This window comes from Chinchilla lanigera, unplaced genomic scaffold, assembly GCF_000276665.1.
Source record: "Chinchilla lanigera isolate Chin_1 unplaced genomic scaffold, ChiLan1.0 scaffold00013, whole genome shotgun sequence".
NCBI lineage: Eukaryota > Metazoa > Chordata > Mammalia > Rodentia > Chinchillidae > Chinchilla > Chinchilla lanigera.
In genome coordinates, this window is record NW_004955414.1 from 16,782,896 (window position 1) to 16,799,201 (window position 16,306).

At 40.9% G+C, this 16,306-nt stretch overlaps 1 protein-coding gene across 7 annotated transcripts; it reads right to left on the reverse strand.

The window, feature by feature from the left end:
* Positions 1-1,100: 1,100 nt before the first annotated feature.
* On the reverse strand, positions 1,101-15,473 carry Neu3 (sialidase 3 (membrane sialidase)). Of its 7 annotated transcripts, none has more exons than XM_005379900.2 (4): positions 15,407-15,473; positions 15,085-15,318; positions 14,021-14,232; positions 1,101-6,316 (listed from the first exon to the last, which is right to left on the reverse strand). In XM_005379900.2, exons 2-4 carry the CDS (start codon positions 15,146-15,148, stop codon positions 5,276-5,278), a joined length of 1,317 nt encoding a protein of 438 aa, XP_005379957.1. In that variant the 5' UTR covers positions 15,149-15,318; positions 15,407-15,473; the 3' UTR covers positions 1,101-5,275. The 7 variants fall into 7 exon arrangements, with proteins under 7 accessions (XP_005379957.1, XP_005379959.1, XP_005379958.1 ...); XM_005379902.2 differs by having other exon boundaries at positions 15,085-15,229; positions 15,407-15,470; XM_005379901.2 differs by having other exon boundaries at positions 15,085-15,229; positions 15,319-15,407.
* Positions 15,474-16,306: the final 833 nt, after the last annotated feature.

Sequence of the window (16,306 nt, forward strand, 5' to 3'; positions counted from 1 at the left end):
CCTGCCTCAATGTGAGTTTAATAAATTGAACACTAAACTTGATCTAGTAGCCTTAAATATTTCTCTCAAACCCAAATCCCCCTAGAGCAGTTATGGAAAACCTTTTAGAGCTTTCAGTGATGACAAACAGCCCACTGCAGTACGTGTGTCGTAAGTTCACCATGAACACCCCAGTCATTAAACAATCTAATAAAACTGCAAAATAAATCTAGAATTTTAAATGTTTATGTAATTATTATAAAACTATTTTAAGATGTAAATGAGCAATTCTTTGGGGGTTTTTGTTTTTTGTTTTTGTCTTTTTTGAGACAGGGTCTTGCTATGAAGTTCAGGCTGGACTTGAGCTCATTTTGTAGCCCAGGCTGGTCTCAAACTCACAATGATCCTTCTGCCTCAGCCTCAGGAGTCCTGGGATTACAGGGATGTGTCATCATGCCCAGCCTGAGCAGTTGTATTTTTTTTTTGTTTTGTTTTGTTGTTTTTTTTCTGAGTTCTATGAACTTTTTTATTCTTATTGTTTTGGGATTCTCAATGTTGACAGAAGACATGCCCATTTGAAACTTCTTGAAAATGAATTTAAGAAAACAGATTGACCTGCTAACAAAACATAAAGAGTTGTCCTAAAATATTTGGTCAAATCCAGCACCCTGAAAGAATAAATAGAATAGAAAGTTGGATTAAAATTGGGAGTTAAATCAAATTTGTTGTTTAAATATTAAGTTTTTAAATTTTCACTTTGGGGAAACTTCTTCAGTTACACTATGAGGGTAAGTTCAAGGTGTTTGAAAAGCCTAAGACATGCAGTGACAGTCACTGGAGCTGGAGTCAGTGGTGATGCTGTGCACCCTGGCTCCTCCACTTCAAAGCTATGTGTACCAGCACGCTATCAAACCAGTCATGGCAATTCCTTTCCTGCTTCCCTTAACGGGTATGTCCAAAGGAAAACATGTAGAAGTATAAAGGGTTATTTTTGAAGCTTTCTGGAAGTAAAAGTACTTACCATAAGAAATTGTCTTGAATTCATTCTGTAAAAGAAATTCAGCACAAACTATATAATAGGATGATAATCATCTAAGTTACCTTAACAAAAAAACCAGTCGTCAGCAGAATTAAGCTCTTTATTCATCATTCTTGTTTCTAAGAGTGAAAGTAGTCTTTACAGTGCACGGAGTATTTCTTGTAGTTTGCATCACAGAGCTGAGACACACTCAGACCATGCTGAGTCTTGGCACCTTGGAGCCCTGAAGTGGCAGTTATAGTTAATCCCACTGGGGACAGAGGGGAAATACAAGTGAAGTAAGAACTCCATATCACAGTTTGGCTTTAGGCTCAGGCTTTGGGTCTTAGGCTACCCAGGCAGGACCACAGAAAACCCCATTTCCAAAAAGTAGTGTGACTAACCAGGCCAGCACAAAGAATACTTAGCACAAATGCTGTAAAAAGCATCAGGGGATGCAAAATCTTCTCCATGCCTCCTTAACTAGCTCTAAAAAGCCAAGAGTTCTTGACTCACCCATTCATCATCTTTCTTGATCTCTACTCTTCTAGGCTCTGTACTGGCTAAAGAGAGGAATCAGACAATCCTTACCTTCAATAATTCAACATGCGACAGAAAAAACATTTATTTATAGATAAATCATTGATTCAAGGTAAAAAGCAGAGAAGTCAGTGAGATGTGACCCTCAAGGAGTGTGAGCTTAACAGAGGCCTAACAGGGCACAGCACTGATAACGGTACATAGCCTATGTAAAGGATCAAGGCTTAGGCAGTACAGAGGTGGATGACATGTATCTTTGAATCACGCAGTGGGGAAAACTTACACCCTACTGTAAAGAGTAAGCAGCTGGATCTGGCCAAAGCAGAGGTATCACATCCTACAACCTCAAGCTGACCTACTCAACAGACAAGAATGAAAAATCTCTTACCTATGCCAGGGGATGCAAAATCTTCTCCATGCCTCCTTAACTAGCTCTAAAAAGCTAGTTTTTATCACTGGGGAAGCCCAGTGATCTGCAGTTTGAGCGGGTGGGTCACTCCCCCTTGCTGCACTATTCTCCCGGTGGTAGGCTTTATGTGCTGAATGGATCCATTCTGAGTCAAGAAGACAGGGTAGGGGACTTCTGAGAACAAAGGACTATAGCCTATGTGGTCTTCCATTCATACCTAAAGATAAAGGTCTCCTTTTTGCTTTCTCTTTATTTCTTGTTTTTCTCTTTCTCTTATTCTTCACAGTGTCCCTAACTTTTCCACACTATCAACCCGAGGATGGTTAAAATGGACTCAGTGAGGGTACTAACAGCATGAGATTGGTCCCAAGGCAATGCAGGCATTAGATGACTGGCACAGAGCTGCAGTGCCTACACCTCTCATTGCTGGAAGCTTGGAATGTGGACAGGTTGAGTCAGCTTAAAGGTACAGGGTTGGGAGGGACCTCCTCTGCAGGCCAGGCTGCAAGCCTATGGAGGTCTCTCTCCCTTCCCATGGGTTTCAGGAACAGCTCCAACCTGTTGCCATTTCTTCTTCACAGCAGCTACCACCCAGCACCCTCTAGCCTTGGCCTCATGTCTGTCTTCCTAAAGGTTCCAGGACTCAAATCTGCTCTGTTTTTCATCACAGCTGCCATTACCCGCTCTTGCTCTTGTCTCTAGTTGAGTCTGGATTTCCTATGTCCCAACTCTTTTTGTGTGTGTGTGGTTCCTGAAATAAGCACATAGGCTCTTTCTCAGTTAAGAGTTCCACTGCTAGTTACAGAAAAACAAACATGAGGCAAGAGGGAAGGAGTAAGAGAGGGCAACATAGAGATGGGTCATCTACAAATTCTGTATTACACATCTCTGGCTCACACATGTATGTAACCAAGGCTTACAGCCCTTGGTTAGCAACCTGCCATCCTGTGTCCCCAGCACTGGCTAAGTTCTGCCTCAAAGCTACCAGATGGAGAGGCGTCCTTACTTCGTATGTAGTACATGTGATTCCAGAACATCCAGATACTTCAAGTATCTTCTTGGATAATCCTAAAGATGTCTTGATAGTCTCATCTTTTCATCCTTTATCCCTGATTATAACCTCAGCCAACTTCCCATTCCTGTCTAGTTAAGGGTATGGTGCGCAGGAAAGTTTTGCTGACCATGGAGTTTCTACCTCTGAGGAGAGGGATACCCTTTTAATCCTCTTCTTCCCCAATCCTTCCGTGTACCACCAACCCAGCCCACTCCCAGACCCCTGCCATGCCTCACTCGCTAATTTGACAGAAGTCTTCTATGACACTGGGCTTCATATAAGGATTTATGCATTCTTTTACCCAAAAACTAGATGGTCCTGTATGTCAGGCCAAATAGAAACATACTCTAATGAGCAATGGTGAGCCACAATTTTGAATCCACAAAGAGCAGCAGAATGTACCCTGCATTATGCACAGCCACTCAAGAAATAGTGAGACAGAGGTGTACATGAGTGAATGAATGACCGTAACTTTGTTTAGGAAAGTTACTCTAGCAGAAGTATCAGAGGCTAAAGGAATTTTTTTAAGCCACTCTAAGCCAGGCTCTTAAACAATATGTTGAAGTAGACAAAGTTAATCTCTATTTTCATTCTACAGGACCATGTGACTGGTGTAACTGCAACCGTAGCCTTGAGCTACATTCCATGGCAAAGCTTACTCTCCACAGTCTTATCCAGTACTAAATATGCCTAGCTGATACCAATTTAAGGCATCATCTTCCTAAAACAGGGTAACAATAGCAACAAAATAAATTTCTCATGTTAGAATTCCTGTTACAATAGCAACCTGCCATCCTGTGTCCCCAGCACTGGCTAAGTTCGGCCTCAAAGCTACCAGATGGAGAGGTGTCCTTACTTCATATGTAGTACATGTGATTCCAGTACATCCAGACATATGGCCCCAATTCAGAGGTCTGGCAGTCCAAAGACCTTCCTAATGGTGAAGACCAACCTCATGGGTAAAGGAATAGCTGGGCTATACCAACATTCTGAGTGAAACAAACTTGGCGGAAACCAAGCAGCTTCGACAGATGACTGCATGTGCACTAAAATGCTAAAGCAATGATATCAGGAGCTACTATCAGCCCACCTTACAGCCCTACATCTATAAAGTATCCACCAGCAGCATTTCCCCTCAAATTTTATCCCTCCCCTTGCTCCATAACTATGAGTTCCTAGGGGCAGATACCATGAGAGTTTTGTCCTTTTTTTTTGGTAGATCTGTCTTAAAGATAGGGTCTCATTTATATTTCCCAGGCTGGCCTTGACTTCCTAGACTCCAGAGATCCTCCTTCCTCAGCCTCTCAAGTTGCTAGATTATAGGCAAACCCTACCACGCCCAGCTTATCCAACGTTTTAAAGCTTTAACCTATGTCTTTTTTCCCACCAGAGACCATCTTTAATGGTTAAATGAATTTTAGGCTCATCTTTCAGAGGTACTGGCATCAGAAGCAATAATCACCATTGTCAAGCGCTGCTGGCATTGAGTTCCTCATTTTTCTCCGTAGGAAATGTTGTTTTCTGGATGAAGAGGGAAGGCTGAGCAGAACTGCAAAGCTGGAGAAGGTAAATGACTTCACGACACTGCTGTCTTGTTCAATTTCTCTTGGACAGAAAGCCTGCAGAGCTCAGTGCAGGATTAGGAGGGAAAGGATGGTTTTGTTATTAAAAATGAACAAACTGGGCTGGGGATTTAGCTCAGTGGCACAGCGCCTGCCTGGCAAGTGTGAGGTCATGAGTTCGATTCCTGGTACCAGAAAAAAAAAAAAAAATGAACAAACCATCCGGCTCTTGCCTTGACGCCTATATGTAACTTCATATCTAGGTGAGGAGCCATTTGAAAAGAGAAATCCTCTGATTTCCACTTGACAATAGGAGTACTTTCTGCAGCAGGGCTTCTTCAGCATGAAGCATGCAGACCCTCTGCCTCTCATGGTAACGGGAAGACAAGAAATCACAGAACCACTCCTCTCATTCTACAGATGGAGACTGAGACCCAGAAAGTTCCTGTGGTATGTCCAAGGTCCGAAAGCAGGCCAATGGCAGACCCAGGGTGACACCTTGGTTTTACAACTTCCAGTTTAGTGATCTTCATATTCAACAGCTATAGCAAAATTTTCATTTTGTTCTTTGAAGTGAAAAATGTTATGAAGCAAAACATTAAATTTTGCATTTTCTATAGACATCAGTAACCTCTGCTGTCCCTTCTACGGAAAGTTGGGTCCCTCAGCCAATTATTTAGTCTTGAGTTGGCTCAGGTTCATACAAAGGCTAGTCAGTCCTCCTTCACACAGCTCAGAATCTCTTGGTCTGTAAACAGGCGGAAGGCAATTTGCTCACACTCCTCCTTGGTCCCACACTCAAACAAACACGCAAACAAGCCCTCTTCCCCCAGAGCAGCCAGATCAGAGTAGCCAGAAGGCCCATGGTGTAAGACCCAGGGGGGAGACCAACAGGTAGTCTCCAGGGGGTTCTGACTGAGGTAGATGCCCAGGTCAACTCTCTGTTTCTTACTGACTGGGTGTGAGTACAAGAGCCATGTTTCTGATGGTGTTCCAGCCCCTTCCGCCAGTTTCAATGAATTGTCCAGGAGAGGGCTCTCCTGAATGGAGGGGACATTTTTGTCACTAAAGTTCTGACTTCTATGTGGGATCACCAGGGGCCGGAAACTCACTACACTGCCTTGGCAACCACGTGGGGGCTCACAAAGCTGTTGGCTCAGGGCCTGTACCTCGAAGTATTCACCACAATCACTGCTGAGCGCCTCTGCCCGGTGCCTGTTTGTTGTCCGGGCACTACAGTACAGCACAGAGTGACCAGCTGTCTTGGTCACCTCTGCCACTTGGCACTCCACTGTGACCAGGGGCTGAATGAACCTTCCATGGTGCCACGTGACCCCTAAGTCATCACTGTAGATCATCAGGGAATGAGGTCTGACTCTGCACGCCAGCGGGAAGCAAAAGAGCCGGTGAGAGAAGGAGTAGGCATACGCAGGGATGATCAGCCTCCCTGACTGCAGCTGGATGCCATGACCAGGGCCCACCGCAAATGTGGCCCAGTGCTTTATCTCTGGACCAATGACCTCCTCAGTCAAGTCTCTCACTTCACTCCATGAGCACCCAGCATCCTGGCTGCAAATGAAGCAGAGGCGGGCAGCATTCCTGCCTGTCAGAATCTGGTGACACTCAGTGACATGGTTCTGGACACAGATGAAGAACAGGTACACACAGCCACTCTTCTGCTCCCACACAGGACAGGGGTTCATGGTCCGATGCCCAGGTAACGTAGCTTCCATCAGTGACTTCATGGGTCCCCACTAGACAAGGAGAGAGGAGAAAGAAAAAAGGAAGGGACAGAAGGATAGGCATGAGCTTCTAACAGGAAGACATCAAACTTATTAAAAGCATTCATATTTTTCATAGATAAGACATAAATAATATTGATAACTATAAAATTATAAAGCTCAAGTATTCACTAAATTTTCAAATATGACAATCCCTTACAAAGCTGGAAAGAAGCAACACTACCTATTGTACACGCTGCCCCTCTATCTAGAATGTTCTTCACTTCACCTGAACTTCCAAATCATTCCCTAACTCTAAAGTCATCTCCTTTCCGAAGCTTTTTATGAAACCCTCTCTCTTTCCCTAAAAAGACACAGGAATTAAATAGCATTGCAATTTTTTTGAGTACCTGTCTGTCTTAAGACTATGACCCTTTTGAGAGCAGAAACCAAATTATACTAATATTGTATCTCCACTGCCTGCCACATAAAAGTAGCTAAGTAAAATTTCAAAAAAAAAGAAAGATCAAGAAAAGCAAGGCAAGCAAATTAAGTTTTAGGCCAATACAGGAAAACTGAGGACAAAGATTTTTCTCCTGCCTGTACTAGCCTTGTAAAGCAATTAGGGGGCTGGGGATTTAGCTCAGTGGCACAGCGCCTGCTTGGCAAGCGCAAGGTAGTGAGTTTGATTCCTGGTACCAGAAAAAAAAAAAAAAAAAAAAAAAAGCCTTGTAAAGCAATTAAAAACGATGCTATTAAAAGTACAAACGTTTAGTCAAGAGATACCCAGTTCAAATCCTGCCTTTATCACTACTGGGAGACAACGGACCACTTACATAACCTTACACTACTTCAACTTCTTGATCAGTTAAGTGAAAAATTTAATTCACTTTGGGTATATGCCTTTGGAAGTCCATCTGAGGCCTCCAAGTAGTGATGTTCAGTAGACAACTAAATATACTGGTTTAGAACACAGACGAGAGGTCTCACTGGAGTTAGAAATTTGTGAGTTACTGTTAATGAGCCAAAGGGCATCACATCACTGGCCCACTGACATCATCACAGAGAAGTTGTTGTAAAGATACAATTTGATATTGTCCACCCAGACATGTTACAAAGAAAAGCCTAATCTCCTTAAATATTTTTTAGTTTTATTTTTTGTTTCTTTTTTCTTAGTTATTGTTCTTCTTTTCTTTTTCCTTAATATATTTTAAAAACTGAAGAAATTGGGCAAAGGCAGGATCAGACACACAGGAAAAAAACATAGAAAAAGAAAAAACACCTCACACATTAAAAAATGCATGTTAAACTGTAACAGCATTTAATTGGCAAAATCATGAAGTTTGATAATATTGTTTTATATATATATATACACACACACACACACACATACAGTGGTGCCTTGGTGTATGAATGCTTTTGTTTGTAAACAGTCTGGCTCACAAACAGAAGCATTTGGCAAAATTTTGCTTTTGTTTGTGAACTAGTATCGGGTGACAAATACAACCACAGCCATCTTTGCTGTACGAATATAAATGTGGTCATCTTTTCCAGAATTGTTTCTATGTGTTAACTTTCAAATTGGCTTATACAGAAATAGACACTCATGATAGTGTTTTAGCTCTAATTTTTTTGTTCATATGGCTTAACAATAAGCTGATTTAAACTGGTTGTCATCAGGTGTGGTGGTGCACGCCTGTATAATCCCAGCACTTGGGAGGCTGAGGCAGGAGGATCACCCAGCCTGGGCTACATAGTGAGTTAAAGGCCACCCTGAATTACACAGCAAGACCCTGTCTCAAAAAAATTAAATTGGTTGATAAGAGAAGAGTAAAAATGTCTTTAAAACCTACTGACATTTTTTTAGTCAGGTTGTTAGTGAATGAAGATAAAATTTTTAAAACACTGTCTATTGTTTTCTGTGTATAATAACTTCAGAGTTTTCCTAGGTTAAAGACAACCTATACAGCTTTAAAGTGTTAACTGCTATGGTTTTGTTCTCATGAGTCATTTAAAGTAATTGTTAAATAAATATGTGAGGGCCCTTGTGCCTAAGGAACTACTACACAGAATTCCCATTGGTGGCTGGAAAAGCGGCTGCCCAAACCAATTACCATAAGTGTTTTCCACTGATGGGCAGCTTCTCCAGTTTTCCTCCAGAGTCATATTGAGCCCCACCCCAACAAATGTTATTAAAAAATTATTATATATACATATATATGTATAATTAAATTGGCTATAATTAAAAGATTTGTTTCCTATGTCTAAAACAATAAGGTTTTCTTAAGATATTAAAATGCTTTTGATTACTTAAGCAATTGAGTTTTAAGGGCTGGGGATATAGCTCAGCAGCAAAAGCACCTGCTTAGCAAGCACAAGGTCCTGAGTTTGATTTCCGGTACAAAAAAAAATATAGTCAAGCAACTGAGTTTTAAGAGTTAAAGATTATTTAAGTGTAGACTTGTAAAATGTTTTCAACAATCAGCATATAACTGCTATAACTATATGTGTTATAACTATGCTATAAGTGTAGACTTGTAAAATGTTTTCAACAATCAGCATATAACTGCTATAAATGAACAGTTATATAAATGAACAGTATATAAATGAACAGTTATTTTATTATCTTATGATACAACCTATACATCTGGAACTAGACACATATTATGCACATATGTATATGTACATATATGCGAAATATATCAGTCTTAAGCTTTAAAGTTAGTAAGATTTAGCTATCACAAACTGTGCGGCTATAAACATGGGTGTGCATATACTGCTGTCATATGATGCTTTTAATTTTGGGAAAACAGAAGAAGGGGAACAGTTGGATCAAATGGGACCTCTATTACCTCTACTATTCTGCCATAAAGAAGGATAAACTTGAGACATTTATTGTAAATGGATGGACCTTGAGACAATATTCTTAAGTGAAATAAACTGAACACACCTGTAAATCTCACATTGTCTCACTGGAGAAACTGAGAAACTGAAACTGAGAAACTTGAGAAACTGAAAATATAAATAAGAACCAAATTGTAGAAGAGATATGGTGAAATGGGAAGAAACTCCTCAAAAGGAAAGGGGAACTAGGGAGAGGGGACAAGAAAAGGAAAAGAAAAAATGAGTAAAGAAGGATCAAATGGAAACAAAGCTTTGTAAATAAGGAAGGAAAGAGGGGTTGAAGGTAGGAGAGGGGAATAGGAGAAAAAAAAATAAGGTATACTACATACAGGTACAAATTCCCTAAAATTAATGTGATCATTCTATATACCTAATTGTACCAATAAACTTAATAAAATAAAAAAACACATATCCTTAAAAAAGTTAAGTTTATAGATTTAAGATTATGTAAGCTTCGTACAAAGTAATGTGTTCTTTTATATAATATACATTACATCTAGATCTCAGACATATAAAATGATAAAATTTTTGACATCTCTTTAAATTTGGTCCTGCCTTTTAAAACTCAATCTAAATTTATTGGCTTTGACTAAACATTCTGTTATTATATAAATAAAATACACTTGTATGCTGGGTAATAGTGATACTTTTTCCTAAACTTGTAAAAGGTCTAAAGATGTTCTTTAATTCTTGTCAGTATAGCTATGCCCTATAAACCTGTTTAAGGCATCTAAATTTTGCCTTAAGAGTAAAAACTAAATATATATAAAGATTTCTATATAGCTATGATGCTAATTTTGCTAATCTCATGGCACCATATATTAAATACATTTGTGTTTCCCAAATAAACAAGGCTTAGAAGATACAAAACTTAGAAAAACATCTTATCAGTCTGATGACTTCCAGACTAAAGTTGTTTATGATAGTACACTTTTCAGGCTTATGCTCATGTGATTGTTATATAACAGTTAGATGTACCTGTACAATATCCAGTCCAAACAATGTCTAATGAGTAGATTAGACATTAATAACCTATAATGTATATCTATAAACAAGTATCCTCTATTTAAGACTTTATTAAAAGATAACAAATTTTTTTTTTTTTTTTTTTTTTTTTTTTGGTTTTTCTCCGGTACCGGGAACCGAACTCACGACCTTGTGCTTGCCAGGTAGGCGCTTTTGCCGCTGAGCTAAATCCCCAGCCCCAAGATAACAAATTTAAATAAGGGCTTCCGTCATTTAATATCTTATAATCAGACAATGTAACCAATTGATATAATAAAATTTCAAATGTATTTCAGATAATAACAAAAACTTCATGGTTGTAATATAATAATGTCATCATAATTCTTATGGTAAGATGCTATGTTTGACCTTGATTTCAAATTTTTCCTGTAAGACTTTGTAACTTACATGTTAACATTCTACATACAGGAATTTGACTTCTAAGACAACCATGATTGATAAAAGAGATAGCAGTTCTCCAGTCATTCTTTATATATTTCAAAGTACTCAAAATCCAGGTAAGATTATGATAGTTACACCTACTGCTCCCACTTTGATACTGATGACTGACCTTCTAGCTATTCAACAACTGAGACTTAAAGACCAAAGCTAAAAAAAGGTAACTGCATTAAGAGGGCAGCCAATATTTTGGCCCTGGCCCTCTAAAGTCAACTAGGATCCAGGACATGAGGACATCCCTCTAAAAGGATCCTCCAACTCTAGTGAGTCACCCAACCTCTTGAGAGATTGTTGCATCCCACAGTACAGGAGTTAACCACTGCCCACTGTGCTAAAAGGAGAGCCATTAAAAAGAAAAATGTCTCCCATGCTTCCAAGGGAACCCATACAGTCAATCAAAACCATGACCCTTCTTGGCAGGTAACACTGGAAAAACAAAACAAAACAAACAAAATTTACAAGCTAAAAGGGTCTGTACTTGGCCCCAAAAGTAATCCCAGAGGAGCCTTAACTGACTTTGATATCTATGAAGAGAAAGGTTAATTAATCAACACAGCCTCACTTTAACTTGGTCCTAAATACTCAGCAGAAAAGTATAACCAAAAGAATAAATAAAGAGAGTAAGAGTAATACAGGCTAGATATAAAAAAGGGGCTCCAAGTACTACACTGACTTGCTGACAGTCTCCAGGTACACCTACAACTTATCACTATTATGGCTCAATATGACCAAAAGAAGGGCAGGGGATGTAGCTCAGTGGCACAGTACCTGGCTCCTTTCCTTAATCACCCCAATCTGTCTTTTCTTTCTGGTGTGCATGTTGGGCTGTACATTCTTAATCTTTTGGCAAAACTCGTATCTTCTCATGTAGAGGCTGTCACACTTCAGATGGTCATGCAGATGGAGCCAATGATGAATGTGCAGAACTCCTCTTACAGGGGTATACTAGATGGACTCTGTGAAGAGTCCATAACTGGCAGCTCTCCCCATATGACTTCTACCAAAGGCCCCCTTAGATTAGCTCTCTGAAGAAAATCTCTCCCAGCTCCCTGCTGACCCCTCTCAGCAAAAAGCAGCTAGATGGAAATAAATCTTCACCCATCTTCCCTAATGGCAGTTAGAAATAATTCTTCCTAAGAGGGACTCTAACACGGTGCACCTAAGATAAAGCCAACAAATCTTCTTTAAAAAATAGCACACACTGAATTAAGAACTAATTCAAGCAGCTGAGCACTTGCCTGGCCTGTGAGAGGCCCTGCATTCAATCCCCCAGCACCACAAAAAGAAAACAAAAAGAAATGTAAAAGAAAACATAAGGAGAAAAGATAAAAAATTAAGATAAGAATGGAGAGATAAGGACCTTTCCCCATAGCAGGCACTAAGTGAAGAGCTAATACAAACAGCAAGTTGAGCTTAAAAATGTAAAAGTAAACACAAGGAAAAAAGATTAAAGGTTAAGATAAGAATGGAGACTAGAATCTTTCTTCCTATGTAAAAGGTTCTCCGCCAAAGTATGTTAACTTAGCAGCTCCTCCCTAACTTCCAGGCTGGACCCAGAGAAACTGAGAAATATAGGGTATCCAGCCAAGTACCCAACTAAGTAAAAGATTTTTTCATCATTTTTAAAAAATTCTACAAACCCTCCTGTGCTGTACTTATCCATACAGGAGCAGGACAAAGAAGGCAATTTGGACTTCCACCTAGAATCCCCTCTGTTGGTTTTTTTTTGCGGGGTTGGGTTTTTTTGGTTGTTTTTAGACTCCCCTCTTGCTGTGTATCCACCAAAATCTTTTTTTCTTCGTATTTCCAAGAAACACTCTTCGAAATTAAAAACAAAAACAAAACCCAGCTGTGACTACATTATGACCACATTATGAACAATGTGGTTATGCCACTACTGAACAATGTGGTTATACAACAGATGTGCTCTGATTTTTTTTTTTAATATGATAAAAGGAAGCAAGGAAGAAAAAAAAAGGAAATGAAAAAAGAGGGGAGGGGATGGGAGAAGAGCGAGAAAAGAGCAAGCTTACCAGCCAAGCTTTCTATCCCCGGCTGGGATAGAAAGTAGGGCAACATGACCAGAGGTAACACTTGTCCAAGAGATAATGAAACAGCTAGAATTCCAAGCTCTGCTGGGCTGCAAGGCTGGACCTGTATGGAAGCCGCTTGCTAGTAGGAGTCTGGTCTTGGGAAGCCACAAAGACTCAGTGAGATTGAGGTGAAAGAACAGAAACTGAAAATTCTGAAAAGTAGCAAAATTTCCTATAGGGAAGTGTGAGCCAATGTCATCAAAATCAAGGACAGGGATTGCTGGCAAACTCAAGTTCAGCAGAGTAACATTTGTACTATAACAGAACAAGGCTTCTGTTATGGATATAAAGGTTCAATGGTGAAATTTCAGGTATCTGTAAGTAGAAAAGTAGAGCAGATTAGGGGGATTACCAAAAGATGGAGAGATACACAGCTATATACTTTTTACAAGACTCTCAAAATCATTGTCTCATTTGATCTTCACTTTGGCCAGCTCTGGAAGTAAAGAAGGTAACAATAAGAAATATGAGGTCTAAAATAACCCTGTAGCTTCCAGGCCCAAAGAGCAGCAACCACTTTTTCCCCACCAAAATTTCAGTAAAAATGTGCTATATAAGGGCAAGTGGCCGATCCCATTTCTCTCACATACTACTTATGTGCCCAAAGCAAGTCACTTTAATTATCTGGTCCAATTTCTCCTGTAAAATGGAGATAATAATATGTGATTCACATAAAGTAATTTGTAATACTAAGAATATGGTTGTTTCAGTTACTTCTTCTCTGTTATCCACTAAATGTGGTACTGAACAAGTTATTTACTTTCTGGAGCACCCTGATTTCTCACCAGCAAAACTGGATTAACAGTGCTTACTTCCTTATGAGGACTGAAGGAAAGAGAAATGAAAAGCAGAGCACATATTAGCTGAATGTGACGTTTGAGACTGAGTCTACAACTCTACGGCCATACCACCCTGAACATGCCCCATCTCATCTGATCTCAGAAGCTAAGCAGGGTCAGGCCTGGTTAGTACTTGGACAGGAGACTAAGTCTACAGCCTACTTCTACTGCCATATTATACTGCACAACCTTGAGCAAACAGCAACCTCTTTGATCCTCAGTTTTCTCATAGGTAAGATGTGACTGACAACAGTACCTTCGACACAGAATGGTTGTGAAGATTCACTGTGTGCTGGCATACAATATTTAGTGAAAACCTCTGTTTTCATTGTTTTTTCCTCTGCTTCCACACAAGGCTGTTCCAGCACTGATAGGAAAAGTGCATAAAGCACTACAGAGACAAAGTAAAGCCCAGGTCAAGGTCTAGGATGAATCACCTGTACCGAGCGTCCAGTCCTCAACCCTCGCCTCAGCACCAGGTGGAGAGCATGCTCATCCCTGCTTGAGGAACGCTTTTCTGCAAAGGCCAGGAAGGTGCAGGTGGGGGGCACATACAGCAGGGCTGGGATCCGGTAGGTAATCCCCCTCCTGTCTTCCTGCTGGAACAGAGGGCTGTTGAAGGAGCATGATGTCACCTCTTCCACGACCTCTGCAAGACAGGAGGCAACTCATGTGTCCAGACCCAAGTGCTGGCCTACAAATAGGTTCTCTATCATTCCATGTCTGGAGGGAACAGACACTGATGTATTCAAATGTTAATTTTTTTCCTACAAAAGGAGTATCAGTCTCAACAGCACAAAGCAAGCTATACGCACTCTCATTTAACAACCCTAGTCTCCAAACTGTGGAGGAATCCTATGCAGCCTGTGTCAAGTGACTCTCTTCAGAGAGGTCTTGCCGTATGCTTCTGCTTAGCATCCCGGGCTCAGTAGGTAATCTTCTCCCCCAAGTGTATTCTACCAGAGAGTGTACACCCAACAGAGGATACAGATATTGAAAAAACCTAGCTTCATGCAGAGATCTTTGCTCCAAGTAGAAGTGGATCTGTAGTGTCTCTTACTGTAAAAGCCCAATCGTATTACGGAAGCCCAATCTTCTAGGTGAGACCAGCAAACATCTAGGGCAGGTAGAGACAGATTAAGGGTTGAACTACTCTGGCTTTCAGTTTCCTTTTAGTGTCTACGCCACTAAGTATCAAAACCTGCATCAAGTAGCAGGTATCCAAAAATTCCAGCTCAAGTCTTTTTGCAAACACAGATCCCTTCTGTAGTAACAGGAGACTTCCTACTCTCATACAATCCTAACCAATCCAAGGTTTATCATGGGCTAGAGAGAAATAATCAAAAATAGAATAGCTAAGAATACTCTCTCTGTCACCTAGCCTACTGGATGGCTCTGATTCAACATTCCCTCAAAACATTCCTAAGTGCAAATGGTGCAGCTGACCCGTATCCACAGGCACAGGGCCCCGTCGGTGGGGAGGTCTGCCTGTCCTGCTCACCTGCGCGGGACTCTGCGTCCCCAGCGTTCCTCGAGGCTGAGCTGGGCGCGAGGTGCTGTTCCATCGGCGCCGGGGAGGGTCTTCAGGTCTCGGGTACCCAAGCTCTGCAGAATAACCGGCACCAGGGCTGGGGAGACCGTGACAGCTGAGAGGAACAGGAAGAGACGTTAACTGAAGACACGAAGACAAACCCCGAGAAGACCGTACAGCTGGCCGGAAAGTGGCGGCAGACACCTGGAAACACACGTGAGATCAAAAGTCAGGTCGGAGAGCTGACAGGGACGGACAGCCAGTAGCTCGCGAGCTGGGAATCGGAACTAACCTCTGGCCACCAGGCGGGGCCTCCCGCCCACGACTTCCGCCTCGGCCTCAGCCCCGCCTCCTCCGCTTGCTCCGCCCCACCCACTTGATCTCCTCGCGCAGGTCCCCAAACCCAAGCTCTTCTTTGATTGGTTGGCCTGTTAGTAGGTATCACAGCTTAAAACTTCCCTGGATAGGCAAAGAGTGAAGCAAAGGTTCCGGAGGTTCTGAGGGGACTCCAAAAAGGAAGGTTACCCCTGTGCGTTGGACACCTCTCTTGCTAAATAAATAAATAAATAAATTTATTTTTAAAAAATAAAAAATAGATTTATTAGATTTCACTAAGTCCATTCTCGTGTTACAGTCATGAAAACTAAGAAGCAACCCACCCCGACCTCCAACTGGAAAATCCCAGACAGCTCCTGGAAGAGGAGACATGGAAATGTTTTTAAACTAGAAGATAGATCATAGGAAACGATGGGATGGAGACCAATATGTAGAGGGAGAGAGTACGGAGGGAAGAGAGTGAGAGGATTATAAAAGAATTAAAATGTTGTGTACATATACCAACTCCCCACAATGAATGTAATCATTATTTAATACAAACATGTACTAAAAAAATTAAAATGTAAACTAAAAGAAACAAGGATATGATAAAAAAAAAACTAACCCAGTAGCGATAACCCCCAAAATGCTATTTCCTCCTAAAATGAATCACGATTCAGTGAGAAAACGGATGACTTCACATCTAGGGAAGAAATTGAAGGAGACAAGCCTACAATATCCTGTCATACCAGAAAGCAAGGAAGCCATGAAAGAATATTTGGGTTATGTCACAGGAGCCAACTTGAAGATGATCCTACCGGCCAAATATGGGAAATTTTAAGCCTCAGAAAGAAAAATTGCTGGAAAGGATTAAACT

Bases quoted from the DNA above. Each gene is read 5' to 3' on its own strand.
- Neu3 (XM_005379900.2), bottom strand. From the start codon at position 15,148: ATGGAACAGCACCTCGCGCCCAGCTCAGCCTCGAGGAACGCTGGGGAC. The intron at 14,233-15,084 runs GTGAGCAGGACA...CCTGTCTTGCAG, and splicing joins GGACGCAGAGTCCCGCGCAG to AGGTCGTGGAAGAGGTGACA. The intron at 6,317-14,020 runs GTGATTCATCCT...CTCCTTGTCTAG, and splicing joins GGACTGGACGCTCGGTACAG to TGGGGACCCATGAAGTCACT.